Here is a 15,671-nt window from a genome sequence, read left to right on the forward strand (position 1 = left end):
TTCGGCTCTCCCTCCCGTTTATTCAGGGTCCCTCCCCCTCTCTTCTCGTTTGCCTTTGTAACCCCAGGAACCCCGTGCAGCTTCAGTAAGCAGGACCACCTCAAAGGGCCTATTTAGCAGTTCTGAGCTGAGATTACCGTCTGGTTAACTTTTTACCAAATGTCACTGTCTTTTCTCGCAAATACTAAGAGCTTTAACTTTCTCTCAGACCTGTTGTTTAAGAGCAGAAAGACGTAAAAAGTGCACACACATTAGGATTGTTTAGAACAAAACAAAAACCCGCTACAATCTTCAACCGGACAGAAACTTTTATCACATGACAGCAAAATTCAAGTCATAAGGAAGCCTGCACAGTGACCCATGTAGAAATCCCCTCAGCGAGTCACCGGCTGTAACGTAGTCACATTCACTCAAAGGCCAATCACCGGGGGTTCAGACGGGCCGCAAGGGCCCCTCCCGGGAACCTCCCTCCCCTTGACTCAGGGTCGGGGCTCCGTGGAAGCCCAGGGCCTCTTCACATCAGAACTGCACGTGGTCGCAATTCCTGCAAAATCCACAGGTGGCGGTGACTATCAACCCGACTTGACCTCCATCCACCGGGAAGGCGCGGAGACAGGGTCCTCCCCCCGAGCGCACAGCCTAGGACGTGAGCTTGGAGTAGCTGGGAGGGGAGAACCGTCTTCGCAGGTACTTGAGGACGTAGAGGGGCAGACAGCTGACCAGAGTGATGACGGACACTTTCCACAAGAAGGACAGAGTGGCGATGAAGTACACGTCTGCAAGCAAACCAGAGCACGGCGGTGAGTGGGAGGGGGCCGCCCGGCGTCGCCGGCAGGAGACCGCAGGCGAGCGTGGGTCCCAGCCCCTCTCCTGCGCTCACTCCCAGAGGGATGCACCGATAATGCCTGACCTTCCTGCCTCGCTCCTCCTCCCTCTGACCTGCTCTGGAGCTTCCTGACCTTCTGCGAAATGCTACTTTCAGCAACTTGGAAAAGAAAACTACAGGGGGGAAAAAAAATCCCTTCAGGTGTTTTTGATTTGGAATCTGACAGCTGGAGTGTTTCTCTCTAAATCCAGCAGAAAGGGACGCTCAAACACACGTTTCTGCCTCCCAGCATCTTTTCCCCTTCGCCTCAGTGACGGTCACGAAAGCCAGAGCCAGCCCGAGGGTGCTGCAAAACGGGCGGGGACCCCGTGTCAGGAAAAGCATAACTTCAGTGGCAGGGAGGTGGGGGGAGTTTGTTAAGCTCCCCTTCTAGCTGCAGGACAGTCAACCCCGCAGTTAGAAGGTTTCTTTCAAAAGAGGAGTGACAGCTAGCGATCTTCAACAGGACCTGCAGCGGATGCCCCGGCAGACACCTTTCCCACCTCTGGAGCACAGGCTGGGGGCGATGCAGCGGGCACCGAGTGAATACCTTCTACGTGCCGGGCCCAGGGCCCCACCCACGTGCTGCTCGCCCAGTCCTGTGGCTGGTCCACGTCTAGGGCGGCAGACCCAAGCTTCCTGAGGACAGATTTCGTGTCTTCTAAGCCTCTGTGACTCCCAGGTCTCAAGCCACTGAGCACATAGTAGGTGCTCACAAAACCCACTTGGAGAGACTTTTCAAACAAGTGTGATATTGTTCTAAGACTTCACTTTTCATGGGAATGCTCCTTTTCTCCTTTATTAAAACCTTCTCAGAGGGACGGGTATAGCTCAGTGGTAGAGAGCCCACTTGGCATGCATGAGGTCCTGGGTTCAACCCCTAGTGTGTGCTCTACTACTGAGCCCTACCCTCCCTGCCACTGAAAAATAAATACACAAAGCCAATTATCTCCCACTCCAAAAATTAAAACACAGTAATAATTAAAATTTTTTAAATTAAAAGCTTCCTAAGGAGCATTTGCTGATAAACAAGAGGCATGATCAAAGATGCTTTCCTGATAAGGCAGTTTCTCAAGCTAACAAAGTCTCCTGCTGGACTAGCACTTACGCTCGAGCAAGACCAAGACACTACACTCACCGTCTCCCTAACTCCACAGAGCCCAGCACAGTGGCCACCTCCCTGGAGAAAGCCACTAGGTCCTTGCAGAATTAATCCCCTTCCAAGCCAGCAGGCACAGCGTGGTTTTAAAAGAAAACATTCTATACTGATATCATGCCCGATGGCTTCAGTTCCAAGAGGCTGATTTCTCAACTGCCACTTGTCCCAGGGGATGCCAGTAAGAAACAGTGGGCAGCTGAGTGCAAGGGGACAGCTGCTGGACAAAGAGCCCAGGTCAGCCTGCCTTCCTTCACAAGCTGGTGAGACCCCTGGACCTGACTGGCAGGCTTTAAATGCGGGGGTTGGGGGGGGTGTCTTACCAATAAATTCGTGTAAGAACACCAGGGAGGCGATGTAGCAGGCCAGGCTGAGCAGCTCGGCCACGGTCATAAGCCAGTGCCAGGTCTGGATGGTCAGGGCCACCATCAGCAGCTCCGTGAGGATGAGCGACGTGAAGGAAATCGCCACGATGTGCACGAACTCTGACTCAAACAGCAGCAGCGCCCCATACATGATGGTGCTCCCTGGGAAGCAGAACAGAGGCCGGTGGGGGGCTGCTGGCACCCACCTGCCCCCTCTGCTGGGAGCAATGCCTCCCACTCCTTCCCCATCGAAGCCTCACATTGCTCACTCAGTTCGACTCCTTTTTTTTTTTCCATTTAGACATGAAAGGTACCACACATTAAAGGAGGGTAACGAGCGGTATTTTGCGGAGGTTTTAAAGAACGGCATCACATTCTAGTTTTGCCATGTTCCCTTTTGACATTACACAATCGAGTCTGTAACTGGATAGAGAGAGGGAGAGAGAAGAGGGGGGAGAGAGAGAGGGAAAAAGCAAGAGAGGCAGAGGGAGAGAGAAACCATCTGAACTGGGTGAAAAAAAAATAGACGCTTTAATGTATTATTTAAAATGACAGATGTAGCAGGGAGGGTAGGGCTCAGTGGTAAAGCGCGCACTTAGCATGCACGAGGTCCTGGGTTCAATCCCCAGTCCCTCCGTTAAAAAGATAATACGAATAAAATGACAGATGTAGGCAGCCACAAGGGAACAAGCACCTTAAGATCCCACTTATACAAGGGACCAAAACAGTCAAATTCATAGAGACAGAAAGTAGAATGGTGATCGCCAGGGGCAGGAAGGAAAAAGGAGTCTGTTGTTGAATGGATATACAGTTTCAGTTTTGCAAGATCAAACAGTCTTGGAGATCTTGTTTCACAACAACAAAAGTACACTGAACACTAGTGACCTGCACACACATTATGATGGTTAACTTTACGTTACCTGCTTTACAACCCCTACTCCTCCCCATCCCCCCGACGCAGTGGTAGAGGCAGCCAAGCAAGACACTCAAAGAATTATGCACTGATACTGAGGAGAAAAGTACAGCTAAGTTTTATTCAGGATGGCAGGAACTGAACGGATAATGTCTCATGTTGACAAAAACACAGCAGCATGAGAATATTACTAAAAATCAGGGGCAACAGACCCTAAACCCTGAAATTCCTCAAGTGACTGCCTGTTATAACTGCACCGGGGCTGGAGCACTGCCTGTTAGAACGAACTGTTCTGCAGGATTTGCTTTCTTTAACCAGATACACACATGTCACTTTGTTACATTTCTCAGTAAGACCCCCTCAACTGGTTTTAATGACAATTTAGCCTCCTGCCAGCAAACTGAATGGTCTCTACGCTTTCTGACTGCACCATCTATCAGCAAAACATATTAAGGATGAATCCCTAACATCCAATGTGTATTTGTAAATTATCTGTGTGTCCCTGTGCAGACACACAGAGAGACAGTAGGACGGCTGTACCAATATAAGTAGGTACATCATAAAACATCCATAAAAATAGAAATTCTAAAAGGAGTAAGGAAAAAACAAACACAAACAGAGGTTTTGATATTTCCTTCTCATATTCCAGTAAGTAGTCTTATAAAGCCTCTACAGTCTGGGAGACGCTCTCTGGAAGCCATGGATGTAAATATATTTTTTAAACACTACAATTTGACCTCAGAAAAAGGATCAGAATGTTCCAGAAAGCAACTACTTTTTGTTACACTGACTCCAACACCCCATCAGGCTCTGATTAGTATTTGTCATCTTTTTCTCTGACTTTGTCTCCATTAAGCTGACAGCACCACCTCACATATGCGACTTGGTGCCGAATGTTTAGGTCCTTAGAACACGCTGCGGGGTGGTCCCTCTGGGCACAATGTCACACCCCCTACTGCTATTTTAGGATTCCGCTGCTTCCCTCTGTGTGCTACAGACAATAGGACAGCGCACAAGACAGCAGGTGGTTCCACCCTCCCTTACCTTGATAGATGCTGATCAAAACCCATATCAGGAATGTCTTGTAGGATAACGGCCGTCCCTGCGTGAGAGAGAGGGAGACAGCAGGTCACCGCGTGGCGCCAATGGCCTCCGGCGACTTGCCCGACCAGACAAGGCAACTGCCTGTGCTCATCGAAAAAGTGGCTTACACACGTCTAAATACATTAGAGATATTATGTTTTTTTTAAAGAGAACTGACATCAGATGGAAACAAATCTGCTCTTTATTAAAAACCCCTTGAGGACAAATAAATGAAATTATACACACACACACACACACTCTTCAAAAAGTGTACACAAGAATGCTTCTAGTTACAGACGCAAGTTGCAGCTACAAAACGCAACTGAAACTCTGAAAGCAATCAGAGGCTTTTAAAAAACGTCGTTGGCTGCTTTGCTTCCGGTTGCCATGTTACAGCACGGTTTAACATTCTTTATCTGTGCGTATATTACTTTCAGATAAAATATAAGCTCCCAGACCTTCCTCGAAAGTAAGAAAACCACCACTTCAAGTGTGTTCACATCAGACGTGGAGGGTCTGTGCGAAATGCATCAGAAGCAGCACGGAGAACCCAGATGAGGAGCGAACAGGACCACCCGCCCTCAGAGGGCTTTTGAGCCAGTCAGCAGGTCACAGAGCAAGCTCAGTGAGCTGTATGGTGGGTCGAGCTCAGTGGTAGAGGGCGTGCTTAGCCCACACGAGGTCCTGGGTTCAATCCCTGGGAACTCCATTTTAAAATAATAATAATAATAATTAAAAAAAAAAAGAAATTGGGAGGGAGAGAAGAAAGGAGGAAATGGGGGTGGGGCCCGGGCACCTTGAGGAGGTCCTTGTAGAGCTCAGGATACAGCATGGCGACTTCCGACTTGACGTCTTTGTCCAGAACCAGAGAAAACACAGGGAACATGGTGTAGATGGTGGAATACCTGGGAGGGAAAAGTCACCACAGGTGAAGCCTCAGGCAGCGAGCCATGTGCTCCCCCAGCCTCTGGAGCCCAATTTCCATCCTTTCAGTTGAGTGGCCGGCGTGTGCCAGGGCCAGTCTGAAGCAGGGAGATTCCAGATGAGAAGCAGAGGCTTTCATGCTAGTCAGTGAGTCAACAAACAAGTTCAGTAAACCGTGCTGTGTGTCGGACGTAAGTGCGGAGGAGGAAAATCTAATGGGGAGGAGGGAATGAGATGTGGGGTGGGGGGTGTCATTTTGAAAAGGGCAGACAAGAGACATGGCATCTGAGAAAACACCCACAAGAGGTGAGGGGCAGCCACGCCAGCAGTGGAGGGAAGAGCACCCCAGGCAGACAGAGCAGCGAGTGCAAAGGCCCTGAGGCAGAAGCGTGTCTGTCCTGTTGAGGAACTGCAAGGTGGCCAGCGTGGCTGGCGCTGGGTGGGTGGGGGTAAAGAGGGGAGGCGAAAACCAAGAGGGAAGAGGAGATCAGGTCATGGGAGGCCACGCAGAGCACGGCTCAGGGAGCCCCCAGCTCTGTTCTGGTAGGTGCTGTCACTCTTTCAGGACCTGACACAGGACAGTCCATTCTCCCAATCAGAAGCAGGCAAAATTCGAGTGCCTACTCCCAGGCTGAACTGGCGAAACACAAGAAGACGGAAGGCGTACTTTGTAAGACTCCCCGGGGATCCATCGGCCTCTCTGGGCTTCCTGCCTTCATCACCAGGAGGGCCCTGCCAGCAGCCCTGCCTAGGGCAGGTGGGAACCAAACACCACCCACCTGGGTAACTCAAAGACTGGTCAGGATCGGGGGTTGGTGTGATGGCAGCAGATGTCCAAGGGACAGCCTGTGTCACAGGTCACGGGCACACACTGGCCAAGCTCTACCAGGTATAACCCCGGAGAGCCAGGCTCTGGCCCACCTTGGAGACCCATCGGCAGGATGCTCCACCGCGGTCAGCCACAGCAGGGGGGCACTTTCCAGATCCCCCTTCCACTTTGTCCAAGACCCCACTGAGTCTGTGAAGCATCAGTCTTCCCCGGCTTGCCAATCAGCTGACAACCCGAGACTCCCGTAGGAAAGCATTCTTCCATCATCAGGTTCAAATGGACCACAAACATATCAGATTCTACCTACAGGCTTACCAGTTCAAAAACGTATTAATTCAAGAAGGTTCTAAACCACATTGCCAGATCTGCCTTGACCAGTGACTTGGGGACCAAAGGGTTTTTACACAATGTTTCTTCTTTCTTCTGTGGCATTTTAGGGAGGTTTCATGAAAAATCAATACCTTGCCCGGACTTCCTTACCCAATGATGAGGAATCCTTGGTAGAGCGGAACGGAGGCAAAGTAAAACACGGAGGAGAAGACGGCCTGTACCAAGGAGAAAGGAGGACATTACCAAAAGTCAAGACTGAAGCCCTTATGTGTACACAGTAAAAACAGCAGCCAACACTTACCCAGCACTTATTTTATACCTGGACTGTTACAGTGCTTCAAGTCTATGAGCTCATTCAGTTCCTACAGCAACCTGATGAAGGAGGGACTGTCATCATCATCCCCATTTTACAGGTAAGGAAAGTGAGGCACAGACAGGTTAAGCGACTTGCCCAAGACGACACAGCCCATCACTGACAGAACCAGGAGTCCCACACAGGGAGTTCAGCTCCAGGCTCCACTCTCAGGCCGTCTGTCAACACTTAACTAAGTTAATGAGCTGGACCTGGGACTACTTTGTATCTGATCTTAGTGACTCCGGAACAACCCATGAAATCAAGGCCTAACATCCCCTACATTTTACAGACAGGGAAACGGAGCAGATAAGGGGCGCTGCGGGACTCAAACCCAGTTCTGTCTCCAGGGGCCCACACTCCCGACAGCTCAGAATCACAGTCTGTCCAGGTGCGCCGCCGATAATAAGTTGCCATGGAAACAGATACGGAAAAACATCCTCTACCACGAGGATGTGTACCCATTACCCTGGAGGGTGGGACCAGCGAGAAGGCTTCACTCCTTACATTACATGCTTTACTATTCTTGGACATTTTTACAAAGAGCCCATAGCCTGCTACTTTTGCAATTAGACAAAAGCAACAGAGATATTCACAAACCCCTACTGAAATGTCTGCTTCCCAATTTGGAAAATATTCGCTACTGGCAGTGAAACACAGGCCGAGGAGATAAAATCAGACTCGATGCTCTGTTACTTTCTTCTCCCAACATCCACCGGCCGACAGAAGCCAAGTGACCGCAAAACTAATTCCTACTAGTGTAAGACCCAAGGGAGGCCAGAGACCACTGCCGCCTGACGGCTTTGCAGAAACTGAACGCGGAGAAAGGCTGCCCCGGCCTGGTGACCGCAAAGAGCGTGCAGACGGGGACCGCGCCCCTGTCACCTGCCGCGGGCGTTTGCTTGGCACAGAGCTCAGAGCACAGGTGACACCGAGGGCCACGGTCACGGGCAGCCCTGGTTGCACCCTGGTCGTGATTTCAGAATTAAAAGGTGAACGCCACTTTCCGAATGATTTCTCACCCAGGCTGGGCTGCTGCACAGGAAGGATGGTGGTAAAAATGCCAAGCATCTGGTGTTCAGTTTTGCAAATCTTTCTCTAAAAGGGTCAGACTGACCAGAAAGCCTTCATCTTGGAAGGAGCACTGTGGAAAATAAAAGTGCCATGTCTTTATCTGCCCAAGGGGCTGCTGTCAAGGTGCAGCTCTGACGGGACTTACTCTCAGCCAGCCACGTTCAGCACAGTGGACGGGGGGAAGGGCGCTTTTTTTTTCCCGTAGCACAAAGAACAATTCCTCATCCTAGAATTTGTGTCTGAATCGATGTTCATGGTAACATACGGACATTACAGAAGGCAGCTCCTCCACGCCAGCTTTTGTGTGTTTGCCCAGTGGACGAGCTGATTAATCTCCCGATGATTAAAACCGTGACGTTATCCAGGTTAGTTGATGAGCTAACATAAACTAAAAAGTACAGACTTGGTCGGATGAGCCGTAGCAGCTGTTAGAGTTTAGATCGTGTTGATGAAAATCACTTCGAGGCTCCTTCGCTCATAAGCGCAGTAGATACTGAAAACCTCTAAAGCCCCCAAGGGCAGGGGCGAGGCCAGCGGTACGTTAATGAGCACCACTAGACTCACTTTGAACAGTGGGATGTCTTTCGTGTACGATTAAACACCTTTCCACAAATTAAAACATCACCTATGTTTATGCGTTAACCGACTTCATTTTTATCAACAATGGTAAGGATGCCTTCCGCATCTGATGCCTTAGAACAACACTCTCTGCTTTTCAAAGTAGCCCTGTCTGAGGGGCAAGGGCCAAGATGCCTGAACAGAGCGATGGAGAGGTCTGGTCCGTGTTCTTCAGGTGGAAAGGCTGAGGCCCAGAGTGCGAATGGGACTGGTTCAAGGTCGCACTTGGTAGTGTCAGAGGGAGACATGGTTCCAGGACGTAGCATCCTGATGTCCCCACCACTTCACTGGGGGTACTCGCCCCCTCCACACCCAAGAAGGAAAACCAGCCAATAGTTTTTCAACACCCAAAATGTTTTCTTTCCCTCCCTTTGGCCTCCTTCCTCCTACACGCTTAACCGCTACAGCCTGAGGACAGATTTCAAAGGAGCTGGTGAGAGAGAAGGTGGGGAAATACCTTATATATTCTAGAATCCTTTTGTGAGAAAGCAAGATGTCACTCCCGGGGAGGGCTGACAACTGGGATAACGAAGCTGGACGCCTAGCCGAGCTGCACCGGAGGCAGAACTGTGATGCCAGGGGCCAGGCTGATCCCACCTGGGTGCTCCCCACACGTGGTGGCAGCTCCGGCCCCTCTGCACAGAGTGGAGACGGCGAGGTCTTGATTAAGAGTGCAGATACCGGGGTACCCGCCTCTGGGCAGACTAAACCCCTGAGGGCCGCTGCACAAATTCCTCACCCTCCGTGAGCCGCAGCCTCCCCATCTGCAGAATGGGCACAGGCTGCTGCTGCTGTGAGACTGCAGGGCACAGGAAGCACTCAAGAAAAGTAAGTTATCCTTTGGTGGCTGTTCTCTGCCAACTTTTGCTTCTGCATGTGGAAAATTCAGGGCCAGTGTATTCAGCCGACATTTAACTCTGCATCATTCCCTCTGGCAACCCAACGAGAACAACTGCACCCAGTTATCAGAGCCCCACCATTTACACCCCCACCCACTTCATGCCAAGCCCCGGCCAGGCACCACCAGCAATGCTCCCGCCTGCTCCACACAGCAAGAATGGCCTTCACCACCTAAACAGGAGGGCTCTGGGGCACTCCGAGCTCTGTCACCAGGAATGTGGCCAGGTGCGGTGGGGGAGGTTTTAAATTGGCCAGGTGAGGGAAACAGCTCGAAAGCGGAGACTCACTCTCCCTCACCACCGTGACAACCACGTAGCCACGTACACCTGTACACCTGTGCACAGCTGCCCGCCCACCTGCCAGGGGGAGACACGCGCTCCCGCCCACCCACCTGCATGGTGCTGATGCAGAGGCTCCTGTGGATCACAAACTGGCTGAGGGCGGCTGAGCGCTTGTAGCTGTTCCGGCCGTGCACCATGAGCAACCGGCCAAGGTGCTTGAACTGAGTGATGGAGAAGTCTGCGGCCAGCGAAGCCTGTTTTCCTTCCTAAAATCCGATTAAATTGGGCACCGTCAGGAGCACCGGAGGTCAAGACAAATGCATTTTTTTTTTAATTGAAAAAGCCAGACACTGTAAGGAGATCTTTGAAGAACTTCAATAAAGAGACTCTTTGGTTTCCAACTATACATGGTTGGTGGTCTGAGTCTAAATTTGATTTAAAAAGAGGAATTTATGTAAATAAAAAACATTCTGAATCACAGATAGTTTTAACTGGGAGGTCAAACGGATCTAGTAGGAAGCCTTGGGGGTTAGGCTCAACCCCTAATGTGTATCAGAAGCAAAGAATCATTCAAAGATAGGAATCTAACAGTCAGCTCCCTTAAGAGTTAAACCTGGGCGGGGAGGGGACTGACGCTACTAACAATATCAATTTAAACAGCCCCCAACATACAGCTCTGCACGTTCACAGAACTGGAAACAATTCACAGAGCAGCCGTATCACGGCATTCTCTAATTGTAAAAGGTACGTGATGGATGCCACGGACCTTCTGCAACAGGAAGACACAAACTCTCCTAAGGTGCTCTTCACAACAGAAACACAGAACCAGAATCAAATCCATCTGACCCGCAATGTCATGGGACGATCTACCACTGTCCTGAATGCTTCAAAAATACCGATGTCTCAAAACACGCCCCCTCCCCACCAGGAAGATGGAGAAAAGTGTTCTCCATGAAAGAAGAATAAAGAGCCATGAAAAACCGCTAATAAATGCAATGTGCGGTCCTTCATTGGTTCCTGGAGATCTCTGTTTGAACACTTTGAGGACAAGTGGGGAAATCAGACCGTGAATATTATATAATAATATTATACCAACGTTACATTTGGGGTGAGGCAGTTATTTTGCTTACATAGGAGAATGTTCTTGTTTTTAAGAGATCCATGCTGAAGCACTGAGAAATAATGTTATATCTGCAACTACTGACTCACAGAGAGAGACAGAGAGAGAAAAAGAGGGAGACAGAGGGAGACAGAAGGAAACAGAGGGAGACAGAGGGGGAGGATGTGGCAAATGTTAACACTGGTAAATTAAAGCAAAGAGGAGACAGGTGCTCACTAGCTCTTTTTCAGCTTTTCTGAAGGAGCTACATTTTTCAAAATAAAAAGTTGGAGGGAACATACAAAATGATGGCTCTATAGTTCTGATGTACAAGGAAATTTAAAATACAAGATTTAAGCAAGATGCATTAAGAATGTGTATTATAATTTTAAATTACACATGAAAATAAAATATAAACATGAGCAAGATGTGTGGGTGCATGTATATATTTATGTGTGTATGTAATATTATGTACACACCCATAACTAGTAGCATGCACACGGAGAGAAGTTCTGGAAGAATAACCCATGGCACTAGTTCAATGCAGTCGTCTCAAAGAAAGGATGCACTTAACCAATTTCTAAACTGTTTCCATTTTTACAGTGAGCACTTTTTACTTTTCTACTCCAAAAACCAAAATAATCAGAATATAATTTTTAACAGAAAGGAAAATGATTTAGTTTTATAAAGCAACATGTAAAGAATTCAATCTGTTCAAATCAACTGTGCTTCTTAAAACCTGCACTAAAGGAATCTACACAGATTTCAGACATAACATCTCCTTCAAGGATCATTTAACTCTGCAACTTCAAATAACTGTCAATCGGATGAGAAAAAAACAGGAAACCAGAGAGGGTAGAAAAGAAAAACAATTGGGGGGATTAGCCAAATTCATGAATATACCAAACAAAATCTACAGGGGAGCATCTCCGGCCCTCACTCCGGGCCTCTGTGCTCTTACTGTGCACACAGTTCTAACAAACCCGGTGACCAACCTTCTTTCCTATAGTCACCTGGAGATTACAAATAAGAGAGGGCAGGGCAAACCGTAAGACGCAGGCACACAGTTGACAGGGAAGGAAAGAGAAAAGCTGTTATATTATAACAAAGAAACGAACAAACTGCAGCTGTCACAGCATTTTAGTGAGGGCGAACCATGCCATGTTCTTCCATAATCCCCAAAAGATCCTCACACGGCGCGATAACCGAAGCTTTTACTGACAATGCAGGGAAGGGTTTGAAATACACTCCTTGTCCCCTAAGAATATAGCAAAACACTTTCTTTAAAAAATTAGGTTTCGGAAAGCAAGGCCTCAGCGTCTGTCTGTAAGACACAGTGATGCAGATCTCTGACTTCCAGGCAGTGATCTCTCAGTGTTCTAGGTAGTAACACAAGGTAATTATGGTACATGGTTCCTTATGCTTAATAATTCTAAACTAGAATTTCCAGAAGTATTTAAGTCGTCTCTTGGAGGGAAAAAGAAACTCCAATGGGTGGAGCAGAGCAGCTGACATCTTAAGGTCGACCACCGGGCAGAAACCAGCACCCTCCCCCCTTACCGTGTGCTCACCTTTCCCTCGACGCCCACGCCGCAGTCTGATTCCTGGATCATACTGACATCATTGCCTCCATCACCTGCGGGTCACACAGACCAGAGAGAAAAGCCGGGAAGTTGGGCAAAGACAAGAAACACAACCTCCATGTTTCACTGTTACTTCAAATAATCATACACGTGTAGCCATTCACCGCATGTCAAGTGCCTTTTCTGCAAGGTTCCGCTTAACTGCTCCAACAACCTGCGGTGTTAGGCAGAGGAGCGGAGAATCAGAGGGCCCAGGGGAGTGGCTGAGGGTCGGGTCCCAGTCATTAAGTAGCAACAGGGGGACCGTGTCCACGCCATGCCATGTTCACAACACCACCCGCCCTGCCTCCGAGGTGTGGGTGCCATGTCTTTATCGGCAATGATGGACGGTGCACTGACGGAACATTTACCAAGACGGCAGCCAGCACTTTTTAAATGCTCCTGCCCCTTTGAGTCCTCACAAGCAGCATTTGAGGGAACCAGCGCTATTCTCCCATTCTACCAACGGGCAGACTGAGGCTCAGACGGGGAAGGAAGTATCCCCTCCTGGGGCCCACACATGGTGAAAACCAGCAGCCTGGACCCAGATCCCTCTCTACAGCGGAATCTTCACCTCCGGGGTATCTCTGCATCTTGCGTCACTACAAACGGAGCAGAAGCTAAGGAGGAAAGCCCTCAGCCTGCCTGTTGACTCTTTCTCAAAGTGAAATAAGTACTAAGAATAATAAAAACAATGACAAAATAGGGCCAAGTGTGCAGGGGGTAAGTACCACGACCTGAACAAAGTGGCCCGGGGAGCGTGAAGAACCCGGCAGGGAACCCATGCATCCCCGCGGAACTCGGCTGGGCGCAGGCGCCTACCCACGGCGCAGGTGAGCTTCCCCGTCCGCTCCTGCAGGAGGCGCACGATCTGGGCCTTCTGGGTGGGGGCGCAGCGGCAGCAGACCACGGCCGGGCACTGGCAGGCCAGCTCCATGAACTCGTACTCGTAGTACTTGAGGCAGACCTGGTGGGACGCGGGCAGAGACAGCGGGTCGGGCAAGGTCCCCGCCACTGCACCCCCCCCAACAGGAGGAGCCGGCTGGCAGGGTCCCCACGCCCACCTCCAGGGAGTCTCCAGAGATGACCAGGGCACAGTCGTGCTTCCTGCGGAAGGCGTTCAGCTCCAGGTGGGCCTCGCCACGGTTGGTCACCTAGAAGGGAAGGCGGGGTGAAGGAGGCCTGGCTCTCCAGACAGGGTGGAGAACAAACAGGCGGCTTCCTGGAGCCGCGGGAGGACAACGGCCACCCCGGCCTAGGACCCCTGCCCTCCCCCGCCGCCAGACCCAGAGCCGAGGGAAAGCCTGTTTGTTGGATTCTGCAGGGTATCGGGAGGGTCTGTAGATCAACCGTCCCCTTGAGTTTCCCCCAGAAGGGCCATGACCCACGTAGCAAAATAAGAGCAAAAAGCAATTGGAATTCCATCACGTGCCCAGCCCTGTGCTCAGCACTTTTCATGGCTTTTCACCCCGTTTATTTCTCACGAGACTCTTCGAGGTGCCTGATAATAGCTCAACCTTACAGGGAAGCAAACTGAAGCACAGCAAGATGTGTGAGGTTGCCAACGGCAACACAGCCTGGTTATTGCAGAGCTGGCGGCGGCAGCCGGGCACCTAGCAGGGGGCCAGCTTTTCTATCAAGGCCCAGCTGTTAAACGGTATACGCTCCGTGGGTCACACAGTCTGTCCGTCCCAACTCTGCTGCTACAGTGCCAGGGCAGCCACAGACGATATGCAGATCAATGCGGCAGATCCTGCATTTAAATAAAACTTTATTTACAGGAACAGGTGGCCAGCACACAGGCCGCAGTTTGCAACCCCTGAATTCTACAGCATACAGTGTGTTCTCATTACTTGCTATGCTCCCGTGAAGTCCCTGGGAACACTGAGTTGGTGACCACTGAGCCACTGCTCCTGGGGGAGATGCAGGGCGAGGTTCCTGCGAGCCTCTGGTCACAACACTTTTGTCCATCAGCCAATACATAAGCTCGTTTTCTATGTGTCTCTGTTTAAAGACACCTTTCGAAATATGTATTGTTGCAACACGTCACACACAGACAAATATTGTATGATATCATTTACACGTAGAATCTAAAAAATAAAACTAGTGGATATAACAAAAAAGAAACAGACTCACGGATACAGGGAACCCACCAGTGGCTACCAGCGGGGAGAGGGGAGTGGGGCAGGAGATTAAGAGCACAGCTACTGTGTGTTAAATAAATAAGCAACAAGGATATATCATGCAGCACAGAGGATGTGGCCAACATTCTGCCATAACTATAAATGGAGCATAACCTTTAAAAATTGTGAATCACTATGTTGTGTACCTGCAACTTATACAATATTGTACAGCAATGACACCCCAATAAAATGTGTTTAATTTAAAAACATGTACTTATATAGTTGACTCAGTAACACGAAACTCATGGCCAACAGCACCATCACTCACGCCTGAGGGAAACTTTTCTCTGGAAGGCACGTCACAGCTGTCCTGCTCTTAGGGACACAGACAGCACTCCAGCTCTGTGCTGGGGCCATTTTATACAGTGAAATTGCTAACCAAAAAATGCACAAAAATGCAAAAAACAAAAAAAACGTGGCTCTAAGTAGACTGAGAAGCTCTCAGTCCGAGAGCTGAGACAAGCAGGCAGAGGGTCACCTCGTTCCATCTCAGCCGGGGACGCACACATCAGGTGACTCGAAGGTCCCACCACTCTGCACGTGTCCACACATGACTCTGAAATAACCTCGGGTATTGATTTTCGGGTTACAAATAAATTTTAGTGAATAGGCAAATTTCCAAATACAGAATCCATGAATGAGAACCCATTGTATCTGCCTCTGTGCAATGCTGGCTGTGCTCTTTCCAAAACTGCTGGATTTCTTAAAGCTTCAGTGTGCTATGGACCAAGGGCAAGGGTTGGGGGAGACGCTGAAACATCTCAAACACCTCCAGTTGTTTGGTCTGGTGGCTCTGATTGCAGATAAGCAGGACCACCTCATCCTGCCCTAGAGGGGACTTGGTGCCCCTCACCTCGCGGCTCAATAAGGCCAGTCACAGTCCTCGGCTTCTAGGACTGGAGTCGTTCCCAACGCCCACCTGGTTTCAGCAAAGAGCTTGCACAAGGGCAGAGAATACTCATCTGCCCGCCCAACACACCTCCTTCCAAAGGCCCCTCAAGCTTTTCCTCCAGGAGGCAGACAGGCCAGTATCTGCAATCTGGAATGTATTTCCTATCCAAGGACTAGCCTCTCAAA

General features: G+C 49.7%; 1 protein-coding gene across 1 annotated transcript in view; it reads right to left on the reverse strand.

Annotated features, from left to right (window-relative positions):
- Nucleotides 1-290: 290 nt before the first annotated feature.
- Nucleotides 291-15,671, reverse strand: part of ATP9A (ATPase phospholipid transporting 9A (putative)) — a 116,558-nt gene continuing 101,177 nt past the window's right edge. The window contains exons 20-28 of the mRNA XM_031687693.2: nt 13,476-13,565; nt 13,234-13,378; nt 12,361-12,425; nt 9,801-9,956; nt 6,616-6,680; nt 5,179-5,287; nt 4,344-4,401; nt 2,345-2,548; nt 291-776 (exon numbers count right to left, since the gene is read on the reverse strand). Of these exons, the coding sequence (XP_031543553.1) occupies nt 640-776; nt 2,345-2,548; nt 4,344-4,401; nt 5,179-5,287; nt 6,616-6,680; nt 9,801-9,956; nt 12,361-12,425; nt 13,234-13,378; nt 13,476-13,565 (1,029 nt within the window). The 3' untranslated portion in view covers nt 291-639. The remainder of the gene's footprint in view (nt 777-2,344; nt 2,549-4,343; nt 4,402-5,178; nt 5,288-6,615; nt 6,681-9,800; nt 9,957-12,360; nt 12,426-13,233; nt 13,379-13,475; nt 13,566-15,671) is intronic.

Source organism: Vicugna pacos, chromosome 19 (genome assembly GCF_048564905.1).
Source record: "Vicugna pacos chromosome 19, VicPac4, whole genome shotgun sequence".
In the NCBI taxonomy this organism is placed as follows: domain Eukaryota; kingdom Metazoa; phylum Chordata; class Mammalia; order Artiodactyla; family Camelidae; genus Vicugna; species Vicugna pacos.